Raw genomic sequence first — 14320 nt, forward strand, 5'->3', positions numbered from 1 at the left:
TAAGGAGAGAGAGAGAGAGGAAAGAATGAAAGAAACTTCTATTCAATTACTGAGAATTTTCACTTACATTACATTTATGCTTACAGAGCGGTTTATATACAACAAGATTAAGCTAATCACTTAACTTAATTGTCCACATTATGCGGATCAAAGCTCCTGAAGATTAGGAAGTTTGTTGCGCCAAGACTAACTGATAATTGAACAGAGTGATGCGCACCATTTCATTAAAGTACCTGAGAGAGTCAACCCATAAGTAAAAACAGTGCGTTTGATTGCCCAGCACTATTTAATTTTAAATGAAACAGTGTGTTTTAATCCTCTTCACAAATAGCCTTCTTCTTCTTCACAGGTCTAGAATTGGAACTGTGTTCAACATCCCCCCTCAAACTGATGGGGGAAGAATCAACCAGCAGTTTGGCGCAATGAAAACGAAACAGAGGAGCAGGAAGAGGTTTAGTAAAAATATCCAAAAAATTATCTCGGCCATAAACAAAACCAATTTGCAATTGCCTGTGAAGAACCTTCTTATGAGTGAAGTGATAATCTACCTAAAGGTGTTTGGTGCGAGAATGGAAGACAGGATTAGCAAATAGGGCAATGGCTTTCACATTGTCACACCAAATCACTGGAATATGATGAAGAAAAATACGAAATTCTTTGAATAAGGTACGAAGCCAAGACAATTCAGCAGCTATGGTCGCTAATGCATGATACTCAACCTCTGTGGAAGAACGAGACACAGTGCTCTACCTCTTAGCAGACCAGGAAATGGGATTGGGGCCAAGAAATACAAGTAATCCAGTTGTGGAGCGACGATCTGTAGGATCACCAGCCCAATCCGCGTCTGAGAACGCAGTAAGAGTCAAAGGTTCAGGAGTAAAAGATATCCCAAAGTGCAATGTACCCCTGATATAAGGAAGAAACCTCAAATTTTTTTTTTTTTTTATTTTTTAACTAAATAAAGATGCCTTTGGTGTGGATTCATTGACCTCACACCACATGACGGTAATAAATAATATTATGTATACTACCAAAGTTTTAATGGTATTTTTGCTCAAACCACTCACTAAATGAAGCAATTCAAACCTCCTACTATCCAGCCATACCTTGTGTGCGTGCGGTGGTGTCATAACTTAATGCTTGTCCTAGGGTTTGTTTGGATACCACTTATTGTTGAAAACTGAAAACACTGTAGCAAAATAATTTTCAAATATATGAATAATGCCGTAAAACCCAGTTTTAAAGTTAAATTTGCATTTTTTCCAAGTTGCGGGTCCCCTGAACAGTGCCTATGGACCCACAGAAATGAAACGCAGACGCACTAGATAGCGCAAAATGCACTATCCAAACTCACACCTAGTGTATGTGACCACTCTAATATAAACAACTTTTTGATAATAGAAATGTTAACAAATCCTCTAAGGATATTGGTTTAAGAACTAATTTTAGAAACATATAATGGGAAAATGATAAAATAATTAATTTTTTTGATAGCGTTTTATATTTCTCACAAAATTGATGTCAAAACTTTTTTGCTTTTTTCGTTTTCCATAAAATTAATATCAAAACTTTCTTAAAATAGATTATTAACCAGTGCCCTTAGGACACCCGTTAACATTCCTCAACTTTTTTATTATGATTTGTTAACGATTACCCAAAACATAGCTATTAACTTTTAATAATTAGACATAATTATCAGTAATTAGACATAATTATTAAAACTTAATGATAGTCCTAATGTGAGTGACAACTACTTTTTAATAATAATTAGACATAATTTTTAAAGCAACTTTTTTCTCTCTGAATGTCAGCGTATGTTTAAAGAGTCTCACACAAAACAAGGTATGTGAGTGTCACTGTCTAATTTTTACTTCAGATTAATAAATGAAGTGGTCCGTGCCGTTGAAGATGTTGTGTAATGTGTTTGGTTCTTGATTGTTTAATAGTAATGAATTGAATTGATTTGTTTTGTAATTTTCATTGTTGACAACCTATGCATTCCTGAGTCTTCTTCTGCTCCCATATCTCTCTTTTTTACTCTGCAAAAAAAAAAAAAAAATGAGTATGATTCTTTGTTGCAGTCCTGAGTTAGTAGTCAGCAGTGCACAACTGAACCTCTATTTATATTTATATCAGTCAGTAGTCTCGGTCCTCCAAGGCTCCCACCCAACAAAGAAGTAAGAAACACAACAATGGCCAAATTCAGCCTACTACTACTACTTGTACTTCTCACATTTGTCACCACTTCTCTCTCTTGTCCTGAACATCAAACACAAGCCCTTCCCCACTTTAAAGCATCCATCATCAATGCTATTTCTTCAACAAAAAGCACATTGTATCGGTTAGATTCCTGGAATTCCAGCTCAGATTGTTGCCACTGGGATGGGGTCATTCGTAGTTCTCGCTTTGGTTCCACGACTGTGCACCATCTTGTCTCCACTCTTTCACATTAGAAGCTTGATGCACCTCGACTTGTCTAACAATCTAATACGAGGAGAATTGCCAGGTGCCGGCTTTGGCAATTTGACCAAATTAGTTCATCTTGATTTGACGAATAATTACTTCAATGGCTCCATTCCTTCTCAATAATTAGGTAGTTTGAAGGCTTTAAAGCTTCTCAATGTCTCACACAACAACATTTATGGGAGGTTGTCAGTAAGTTTTGGCAATTTAAAGAATCTAGAAAGTTTGGATTTATCACACAACAATCTATTGGGCTCAATTCCACAATCACTAGCAAACTGTTGAAGTGGGCCCGTGTGTGGCTTGAATTGCCACAAGCCTAACTTAGTTGACCGAATCCTATTTGTAATAGGAACCTCTTCAGTCGACTTTAATATATATATATATTGTATTTCTAGTGCAGCTGTGTCATTTTTCAAGAGAGAAATTCCAATTAACCTAGTGAGCAGCCGCATGAGAGAAAATAGAGAAAAGAGAGGCAGCCAGCTTCTTTTCTTATTTTTTTTGTGAGAGAGTGCTAGGGTGTAATTGAGAATTGGATTTCTTGAGAGTGTTCTTGTGCACTATTGTATTTTCCCTAATAATAGCGAAATCCTTACAACCCCGTGGACGTAGGCAAATTGTCGAACCACGTAAATATTGTCTTGTGCGTGTGATTGTTTTCTTTGGCGTGTATTTTCTCTATTTGTTTTGTTTCTCACAGGTTGGGATTTTGGTTAAATTCCCTACAACTAGTATCAGAGCCTAGGGTTAGGTTTGAGTGGGAGCAGTGGCAGAGGAAGCAGGAAAGGCGTCTGGAATAGAAAAGTTTGATGGCACAGACTTTGCGTATTGGAGGATGCAGATTGAAGATTATCTCTATGGGAGGAAATTGCATCTGCCTCTTTTCGGGACAAAACCTGAGACTATGAAGGCTGAGGAATGGGCTCTTCTTGACAGACAGGTACTAGGAGTTATCAGGTTAACTCTGTCTAGGTCTGTTGCACACAATGTTGTAAAGGAGAAGACCACAGCAGATCTAATGAAGGCTTTGTCTGGTATGTATGAAAAGCCGTCAGCAAACAATAAGGTGCACTTGATGAAGAAACTGTTCAATCTGAAGATGGTAGTTACAACCCCGTGGACGTAGGCAAATTGCCGAACCACGTAAACATTGTCTTGTGCGTGTGATTGTTTTCTTTGGCGTGTGTTTTCTCTATTTGTTTGGTTTCTCACAGGTTGGGATTTTGGTTAAATTCCCTACAACTGGTATCAGAGCCTAGGGTTAGGTTTGAGTGGGAGCAATGGCAGAGGAAGCAGGAAAGGCGTCTGGAATAGAAAAGTTTGATGGCACAGACTTTGCGTATTGGAGGATGCAAATTGAAGATTATCTCTATGGGAGGAAATTGCATCTGCCTCTTTTAGGGACAAAACCTGAGACTATGAAGGCTGAGGAATGGGCTCTTCTTAACAGACAGGTACTAGGAGTTATCAGGTTAACTCTGTCTAGGTCTGTTGCACACAATGTTGTAAAGGAGAAGACCACAGCAGATCTAATGAAGGCTTTGTCTGGTATGTATGAAAAACCGTCAGCAAACAATAAGGTGCACTTGATGAAGAAACTGTTCAATCTGAAGATGGTAGAGAATGCATCAGTAGCACAACATTTGAACGAATTTAACACTATCACAAATCAATTGTCGTCTGTAGAAATTGATTTTGATGATAAGATCCGTGCACTGATCGTTTTGGCTTCTTTGCCAAACAGTTGGGAGGCAATGAGGATGGCAGTAAGTAATTCTACAGGAAAGAAAAAGTTCAAGTACAATGATATATGAGATTTAATTCTGGCGGAGGAGATTCACAGAAGAGATGCAGGTGAAACCTCAGGATCTGGTTTTGCCCTAAACCTTGAGACAAGAGGCAGAGGTAATAACAGAAATTCAAATCGGGGCAGATCAAAATCTAAAAATTCTAATCGGAACAAAAGTAAATCTAGATCAGGCCAACAAGTACAATGCTGGAATTATGGGAAAACAGGTCACTTTAGGAACCAATGCAAAAGTCCTAAGAAGAAGAATGAAGATGATTCTGCTAATGCTGTAACAGAAGAGGTACAGGATGCATTACTTCTTGCAGTAGACAGTCCACTTGATGATTGGGTTTTGGACTTAGGAGCTTCGTTTCATACCACTCCACACCGAGAAATCATAAGAAACTATGCTGCAGGTAATTTTGGTAAGATGTATTTGGCTTATGGTTCAGCCTTGGATGTTGTGGGTATCGGAGATGTCCGGATATTGTTGCCCAATGGATCTGTTTGGTTATTGGAGAAGGTTAGACATATTCCTGACCTGAGGAGGAATCTAATTTCTGTTGGACAACTTGATGATGAAGGGCATGCAATACTATTTGTTGGTGGTACTTGGAAGGTTACAAAGGGAGCTAGGGTTTTGGCTCGTGGAAAGAAAACTAGTACTCTGTATATGACCTGAAGTCCAAGAGACACAATTGCAGTTACTGATGCAAGTACTGATACAAGCCTATGTCACCGCAGACTTGGTCACATGAGTGAGAAAGGGATGAAGATGCTGTTGTCAAAAGGAAAACTACCAGAATTGAAGTCCATTGATTTTGACATGTGTGAAAGTTGCATCTTATGAAAGCAGAAAAATGTGAGCTTCTTGAAAACTGGCAGGACACCGAAGGCTGAAAAATTGGAATTAGTACATACTGATTTGTGGGGGCCTTCTCTAGTTACATTCCTTGGAGGTTCAAGGTACTACATCACTTTCATTGATGACTCAAGCAGAAAGGTATGAGTTTATTTTCTGAAAAATAAATCTGATGTATTTGAAACTTTTAAGAAGTGGAAGGCCATGGTTGAGACAGAAACAGGTTTGAAAGTAAAATGTTTGAGGTCAAATAATGGAGGAGAGTACATAGATGGAGGGTTCAGTGAGTATTGTGTTACACAGGGAATTAGGATGGAGAAGACCATTCCTGGGACACCACAGCAGAATGGTGTGGCTGAGCGCATGAACAGAACTCTCAATGAGCGTGCTAGGAGTATGAGGTTGCATGCTGGACTATCAAAAACTTTTTGGGCTGATGCTGTTAGCACTGCAGTTTACCTGATAAACCGAGGACCTTCAGTTCCCATGGAGTTCAGACTTCCTGAGGAGGTTTGGAGTGGTAAAGAAGTAAAGTTTTTACACTTAAAAGTTTTTGGTTGTGTTTCTTATGTTCATATTGATTCTGATGCTCGTAGTAAACTTGATGCAAAGTCTAAAATATGTTTTTTCATTGGCTATGGTGATGAGAAATTTGGCTATAGGTTTTGGGATGAACAAAACAGGAAAATCATCAGAAGTAGAAATGTAATATTTAATGAACAGGTTATGTATAAGGACAGGTCAACTGTAGTGTCAGATGTGACAGAGATAGATCAAAAGAAATCTGAGTTTGTCAACTTAGATGAATTGACTGAAGGTACTGTTCAAAAAAGGGGTGAAGAAGATAAGGAGAATGTAAATTCACAGGTAGATCCGAGTACACCTGTAGCTGAAGTCCGCAGATCTTCCAGGAACATTAGACCTCCACAGCGTTATTCATCCACTCTAAATTATCTCCTGTTGACTGATGGTGGTGAGCTAGAGTGCTATGATGAAACCTTGCAAGATGAGAACTCAAGCAAGTGGGAGTTAGCCATGAAGGATGAGATGGATTCCTTGTTGGGGAATCAGACATGGGAACTGACTGAATTGCCAGTAGGAAAGAAGGCTTTGCACAACAAGTGGGTATACAGAATAAAGAATGAGCATGATGGTAGCAAACGTTACAAGACCAGATTAGTTGTTAAAGGATTCCAGCAGAAGGAAGGCATTGACTACACAGAGATATTTTCTCCAGTTGTGAAGATGTCAACAATCAAACTGGTACTGGGAATGGTGGCTGCAGAAAACTTACATCTTGAGCAGTTAGATGTGAAGACAGCATTCCTTCATGGTGACTTGGAGGAAGACCTTTACATGATTCAGCCAGAAGGGTTCATTGCTCAAGGACAAGAGAATCTAGTCTGCAAACTGAAAAAGAGCTTGTATGGTCTAAAACAAGCTCCTAGACAGTGGTACAAGAAATTTGATAGTTTTATGCATAGAATTGGGTTCAAGAGATGTGAAGCTGATCACTGTTGCTATGTTAAGTTTTTTGAAAATTCTTACATCATATTACTGTTGTATGTGGATGATATGCTTATTGCAGGGTCTAGCATTGAGGAGATTAATAATCTGAAGAAGCAATTGTCCAAACAGTTTGCAATGAAGGATTTGGGAGCTGCAAAGCAAATCCTTGGTATGAGAATCATTAGAGACAAGGCTAATGGTACATTGAAGCTTTCACAGTCAGAGTATGTGAAGAAAGTTCTCAGCATGTTCAATATGAATGAAGCTAAACCAGTGAGCACACCCTTGGGTAGTCATTTCAAACTAAGCAAAGAACAGTCACCGAAGACAGAGGAAGAAAGGGACCATATGAGTAAGGTGCCTTATGCCTCAACTATTGGCAGCTTGATGTATGCTATGGTGTGTACAAGGCCAGACATTGCACATGCAGTGAGAGTCGTGAGCAGATTCATGAGTAGGCCTGGAAAGCAGCATTGGGAGGCAGTCAAGTGGATTCTGAGATATCTGAAGGGTTCATCAGATACATGTCTTTGTTTCACAGCTGCAAGTTTGAAACCGCAGGGTTATGTAGATGCTGATTTTGCTGGTGATATTGATAGTAGAAAGAGTACTACTGGGTTTGTTTTTACTCTAGGTGGTACAGCTATATCATGGGCTTCAAATCTACAGAAGATTGTTACTTTGTCTACTACAGAAGCTGAGTATGTTGCAGCAACTAAAGCTGGAAATGAGATGATTTGGCTACATGGTTTCTTAGATGAATTGGGTAAGAAGCAGAAGATGGGCATTCTACACAGTGATAGCCAGAGTGCAATCTTTCTTGCCAAAAATTTGGCTTTTCATTCAAAGTCGAAGCATATACAAAAAAAAATATCACTTTATCCGTTACCTTGTTGAAGATAAACTGGTAATACTTGAGAAGATTTATGGATCTAAGAACCTGGCAGACATGTTGACTAAGGGTGTCACTATTGAGAAGTTGAAGCTGTGCGCAGCTTCAATTGGCCTTCTAGCTTGAGGACAAGAGGATGAGTTGCAGGGATGAGGGATTGTATTATGGAGGATTGTGGTTGATGTTTGCAGCTTGTGAGCCCTTAAGGGCTAAGGTGGAGCTGATGGAGGAGTTTGCTAGTGTAGCTTGATCAATTCAAGCCAAGGTGGAGATTTGTTGAAGTGGGCTCATGTGTGGCTTGAATTGCCACAAGCCCAACTTAGTTAACCGAATCCTATTTGTAATAGGAACCTCTTCAGCCGACTTTAATATATATATATATATATATATATATTGTATTTCTAGTGCAGCTGTGTGATTTTTCAAGAGAGAAATTCCAATTAACCTAGTGAGCAGCCGCATGAGAGAAAATAGAGAAAAGAGAGGCAGCCAGCTTCTATTCTTATTTTTTCTGTGAGAGAGTGCTAGGGTGTAATTGGGAATTGGATTTCTTGAGAGTGTTCTTGTGCACTATTGTATTTTCCCTGATAATAGTGAAATCCTTGCAACTCCGTGGACGTAGGCAAATTGCCGAACCACGTAAATATTGTCTTGTGCGTGTGATTGTTTTCTTTGGCGTGTGTTTTCTCTATTTGTTTTGTTTCTCACAGGTTGAGATTTTGGTTAAATTCCCTACACAAACTTGCAACAATTGACTATTTTGGATGTGAGTAACAACAAACTCACAGGTAAGATTTCAGTTGGTAATCAAATGGATATAATGAATCATCCAAACTTTTATGCCAATAACAGTGGATTGTGTGGAATACAAATTCGGGTGTCATGTCCAGAAGCCTTATCACCAACAAAACCTCCTGGTGTTAAAAATAAGGAAACTTGGGTTCTCATAGGAAGGAGTGAGAATTGGATATGCAGTTGGTTTCTTTATAATAGTAAGAATTCTATATCTTACTAACAATTTTGTCCCTACAAAACCTCCAAATTACCGCGGTCAATAAAGAAGGCAAAGAGTATAAATGTCAAGTCTCTCACAAGTTATGCATGCAGTGGTTAAAGATCTAAATTCCAGCATTGAAAGGACTTTCAATCAAGCAAACCATGACAATTATTCATAAGTAACCACAAGTAAGTTGGCTTGTAAGGCTACAATTTATAATATCTGGAGGGATAAAAAAATAAAAGTGTTCTTAATGCTGAAATGAGAGGTGAAGTGGAGTTTTATGAAAGCTATTACTTCTGTAAGAGGTAGATTAGCAGTTAAAACTAAGATTAAGAATACTGCTTAGTGAAGGATATTATGTTTTTTTTTTTTTTTTTTTAGAGAGAGAGTTTCAACCTATAGCATCCGCTCCTGATAATAGCTCTTTATTATCAGACCAAGACACCAATCAGTTTTGGCGTAGGCGGGGATTGAACCCCAGATCTCTTATACAACCATCAGAAACTTTACCAGTTGAGCTAACTGGAACCCACAAGGATATTATGTTGTTAGGATCCCTTCAATGTTTTTCATTGTTAAATTGTTGTTTTATGTTGTAGTTTAGTAGCCAGTGACTCAGTGAGGCTTATTTCTCTATATATTGGTGTAGCTGCTTTTTGGTTAAGTTGATTTCTTTTCTTGGCAACCTTGTTGCTAGTTGCTATAGTTTTTATTCGTTCGGTATTCATTACTTCCGTTTCTTCTTCACCATAGCTACAATAGGCTCTCCTTCACAACCTCGCACGATAACATCTTTTTAATTTTTTCTTTTTTAATGAAACGCACAGTAACACCTACTCCCATGTAAAGCTTGTCTTTGGGGATTGTCCTATGCTCATCAACGATTCAACATTCACTTTGCAAAAGCCATTAATTGGAGTTTTCAAAATTTTGTTCTTCTTTGGACTTTGACCACCTCTTGGTTCCCTCTTTTTTTTTTTTCTTTTTTTTTGAGAGAGAGAGAGTTTCAACTTATAGCATCCGCTCTTGATGATAGCTCTATCTTATCAAACCAAGACAACAATCAGTTTTTGGTATAGACAGGGATTGAACCACAAATCTCTTATTCAATCATAAAAGACTTTACCAGTTGAGACACCAATTGGTTTTTGGTTCCCTTGTTTTTTGTTTCATTTTTTCCCAAAGCAAAATTCCTATTATTTCGTATGTTCCAAGCTAAAAAAAATAAATAAATAAAAAAAAAAAAAAAAAAATGAAGCCAAATATTGGTAAGGTTTTGTACCATCCAAACCACCCAATCAAGAATGCCAATTATTTGACTTGTTTGCAATACTAATTACTGGAGCTTTGGTTGTTGTGTTTGTGTTTCCAAGTTAATTTTAGCAGAGCAGGAATTATTGATTCCATTAGTATCTTACATCCATTGCACTAATCTTCAGATATTGCCCTTTCTTCTTTGCTAATTTGCCAATATGTTGGTATAATGTATTCTAAAGTTTTAGTATAATGATTTCATTTTGTAAATAGGGCCTTAAATATATATATATATATATATATATATAGTGTCCCTCTTCATTCCTAACTCCAAAATTATGTTTCTCTGATCTAATGGTTTTCAGGTCTCCAACACCTGCTAACATTAGACTGTAGAATGTTCTTGTGAGTGTTTTTGTTTGAATCCTTGAAGTAACTAGCTTACTATCAAGGCTTGTAGGGCTTTGTTTCTTGGGGTTCTGGGAAACAGTGAGTGCTTTGAGTGTTTTGCTCTAACAGTTTTTCTCTATGGAGGATATCACGAATGGATGGAAAAAACTATCCCTCTCAGACAGAGAAGGGGGTGAATTCAAATTTCAGGTGCAGCACAAATCTCAAGAGTTCTCGATTGTGGCGAAGTTCTTCACACCTAGAGCTCTAAATGTGGAAGCAGTAGCACGCACCTTTAACCCTATCTGGTGATCAAAGAATGGGTTTCAGATCCAACATCTTGGTGACCATCAATTATTGTTCATATTTGAAAATAAATCAGATGTGGAAAGGGTCTTACGCAATGAACCTTGGAGCTTTGACAAGCATGTTATTGTACTACAATACTTTAACAAAACCCTCCCTTTGTGTGATGTGGTGTTTAAGGAGACCGTTTTTTGGGTTCAAGTGCATGACATACTGATTACATACATGAACCAAGCTACGGCTGAAGCTTTGTGTGCATCGATTGGAGAGGTGATACATGTGTCGGGGAACTCTACCTTGGGCGGACAAGGTTTTATGAGGGTCCGGGTTCGAGTGGATGTTACTCAACCCCTTTGTCGTGGGAGAGTGGTGACTTTGGAAAATGGTGAGCAGTCATGGGTGGCCTTTAAGTATGAGCGGTTGCCAATTCTTTGTTATTGGTGTGGACGTCTAGACCATACCGATAAGGACTGCGAAGAATGGATTCAGAGTAATGGCACCCTGAAGCTAAAGGACAAAAGGTATGATTCTAGCATTAGAGCCTTGCCTTTCTATCCCTCAAGCAAAAATTCTGTTTGTGTGCCTGGTTATTTTGAAACACAGAAACAGAAAATCAAAGAAAGGGTGACTTTCACGATGAAATCCAATCGGAGAGGAGAGTCGGATGTCCAGTGTCGACAACAGGGAAAACCAGATACGGAAGGTGTGCCTAGTCTGGATGAATTTAACGCTAACTTGAACCCAGACAAGCCGGTTTCACCGCCTATTTTTCAGAGTCATCATGAGGCCGTTAATGATGATACAATCAATCCCATTAATTCGGAGCGCACGTCCAGGGATTCTGATCTGCATGGGGATAGCCAACATGCTGATAATGTATTGGATGACACGGTGGAGTCCACTGGGTGTAATGAGGCCCGTGTTGGGCTAGGCCTAACCAGCATTGGAAACAAAAAGGACCCACTCTCTTTCTCAACGGTGGAGGCTGCCCAGCAGCCCCGCCGATTCCAATGAGTTGGCTATGCTGGAACGTGCGGGGGCTTGGGAACCAACGCACCGTTCATGAGCTTGCATAGATAATGCGGGCGCAAGATCCTGCTGTCCTGTTCTTGGCCGAGACATGGGCAGACGATGAGAGGCTTTCTAAGATTTGTGATGACTTGCATTTTGATGAGAAATGGGTAGTTCCAAGGGCTAGCGGTTTGGCCCTTTTATGGAAGAACACAATTCAGATTGATGTGGACTCCTCTTCTCTTAATCATATTGACGTTATAGTCAACAAAGGGAAGGAGGATTCATGGAGGTTCATGGGTATTTATGGGTTTCTGGAGGCTAGCCGGAAAAGTGAGACTTGGAATTTACTCCGTAATCTCCATCGGAAATACACCCTTCCGTGGTTGTGCGCCGATGATTTCAATGAAATCCTACTGTCACATGAAAAGCTTGGAGGGGGACTAAGAAGTGCAGCAGCAATGAGTGAGTTTAGAGAGGTTGTGGATGATTGTGGGTTCATGGACTTAGGTTATGTGGGGAAAAAATATACTTGGAGAGGCAAGAGAGGTGATACCATGGTATTGGAGAGACTTGACCGTGCTCTTGCTACTCATTCATGGCTTACTCAGAATCCAGCTACTAGAGTTTAATGCATTCGGTCCAATGTTTCTGATCATTACCCCATTATTATTAATCCTGAAGGGGTTGCAGATAGACCTTGCAAACCCTTTAGGTTTGAACACATGTGGTTGAAAGAAAGTGGGTGTGGTGATACCGTCAAGGAAGCATGGCTGTCTCCTTCCCCTGTTTCAAGCTCTCCGTTGATGCATGAAAAAATATAGCTTTGTGGTATTAGGCTTATGGAATGGAGCAAGAGATCCTTTGGCAGCGTGAGGAAGCAGTTGGAGGAAAAATCAAAACTTCTAGAAAAGGCTGAATTTACAACGGCAAGGGGGGCAGACTATGAACCAGTGAGATTACTAAAATTGGAGGTCAATGAATTGTTGGACAAGGAGAGCTTAATGTGGTAGCAGAGGGCTAGAGCTTTGCATCTTAAGTGTGGTGATCAAAACACACGGTTTTTCCACAACAAAGCTTCTCAGAGATTTCGACGCAATAGGATTATGGGTTTATTGGATGATTCTAATTCATGGTGCACATATACTAAGCAAGTGGTTGATATTATAGTTGGGTTTTATTCGAGGTTGTTCACATCTGAGAGACCATCCACTGCCGAAGGTATTTTGGAAGTGATACAACCAATAGTCACTGAGGAGATGAACACCAACCTAACTAGAGATTTCACTAGACAAGAAGTTGATCTTGCTTTGAAGGAGATGGCCCCACTTAAGGCTCCAAGTCCCGATGGTATGCCTCCTCTATTCTTTCAGTCTTTTTGGCCTTTGATTGGTGATGATGTCTCTAAAGCTGTCCTGGATTGTTTACAGTCATGTTATATTCCTAAAGAGTTCAATCACACTTATGTGACTCTTATTCCTAAAGTGAAAAATCCTGAAAAAATTGCTGAGTTTAGACCAATAAGTTTGTGTAATGTTATTTATAAATTGATTTCAAAGGTTCTAGCAAACCGATTGAAACCTTTATTGCCTTCTATTGTGTCTGAGAATCAAAGTGCTTTTCAAGCTGGGAGGGTGATCACAGACAATATCCTCATGGCATTTGAAACTTTACATTACATGAAAACTCAGCAAACTGGTTCCACAGGTTTTATGGCTCTCAAACTCGACATGAGTAAGGCGTATGACCGAGTTGAATGGTCTTTTCTGGATTGCTTGTTGAGAAAGTTGGGTTTTCATAATCGCTGGGTTGATCTTATGATGGAGTGTATTACTACTGTCTCTTACTCTATTCTGATCAATGGGGAGCCTTCACAAACCATCTATCCTAGTAGAGGATTGCGACAAGGGGATCCTATCTCTCCTTACCTATTCCTCCTAGTTACAGAGGGTTTGCATGGCCTAATTTCCAAAGCGGCCACTTCTGGTGATATTAGAGGTATATCTATTTGCAGGAATGGACCTCGATTAACCCACTTATGTTTTGCAGATGATAGCCTTCTTTTCTGTAGAGCTTCTTAACAGGAATGCAATCACATACAAACCCTTCTTGCTACTTATGAACAAGCTTCTGGGCAACAACTGAATCGGGAGAAGACAACGTTGTTCTTCAGTAAAAATACGGGCATTGAGGTCCAATAATCTATCAAAGATTTGCTGGGGGTTCCGGAGATTAAGCAGTATGAAAAATACTTAGGCTTACCATCTTTTGTGGGCAAGCAAAAGAAAGCAAGCTTGGCTTACATTAAAGATCGGATTTGGTCTAAGCTCCAAGGGTGGAAAGAGAAGCTCCTCTCCCAAGCTGGTAGAGAAGTCCTTCTAAAGGCAGTGATACAAGCGATCCCAGCCTACTCTATGAGTTGTTTTAAACTCCCCATTTCACTTTGCCAGGAGATTGAGATTATGATTCGACAATTTTGGTGGGGACAACGTGGTACAAGAAGACGTATTCATTGGGTAAAATGGCGCACTTTGTGTAGGCCAAAAGCTTATGGAGGTATGGGGTTTCGGGAACTCAGAAATTTTAATGACGCCATGCTAGCCAAGCAAGTATGGCACCTATTAAAAAATCAAGACTCCCTTTTTTACAGGTTCTTTAAATCAAAATATTTCCCACATGGGTCTATTTTTGATGCTAAGGACACTAAAGGGTATTTTGCATGGAAGAGCATTTTGAAGGGTAGAGAACTCATTAAGGGGGGATTGATGTGGAGGATTGGGGATGGTGCACAGGTGCGTATTTTTCATGATGCTTGGCTGCCTGGGTCTCAACATGGTAAAG

The 14320-nt window shown here is 39.5% G+C and overlaps 1 protein-coding gene across 5 annotated transcripts in view; it reads left to right on the forward strand.

Annotated features, from left to right (window-relative positions):
• The window catches only part of LOC126717299 (receptor-like protein 46), a 171877-nt gene that overhangs the window by 89137 nt on the left and 68420 nt on the right, over window positions 1–14320 (forward strand). The window contains exon 2 of one of the 5 annotated variants that reach the window (XM_050418888.1): window positions 8582–8680. The exons of the other annotated variants lie outside the window; for them this stretch is intronic. Coding sequence (XP_050274845.1) covers window positions 8582–8594 — 13 coding nt within the window. The 3' untranslated portion in view covers window positions 8595–8680. Of the gene's footprint in view, window positions 1–8581; window positions 8681–14320 lie in introns of those variants that run through there. 5 annotated transcript variants of the gene reach the window in all.

Source organism: Quercus robur, chromosome 1 (assembly GCF_932294415.1).
Source record: "Quercus robur chromosome 1, dhQueRobu3.1, whole genome shotgun sequence".
Lineage (NCBI taxonomy): Eukaryota > Viridiplantae > Streptophyta > Magnoliopsida > Fagales > Fagaceae > Quercus > Quercus robur.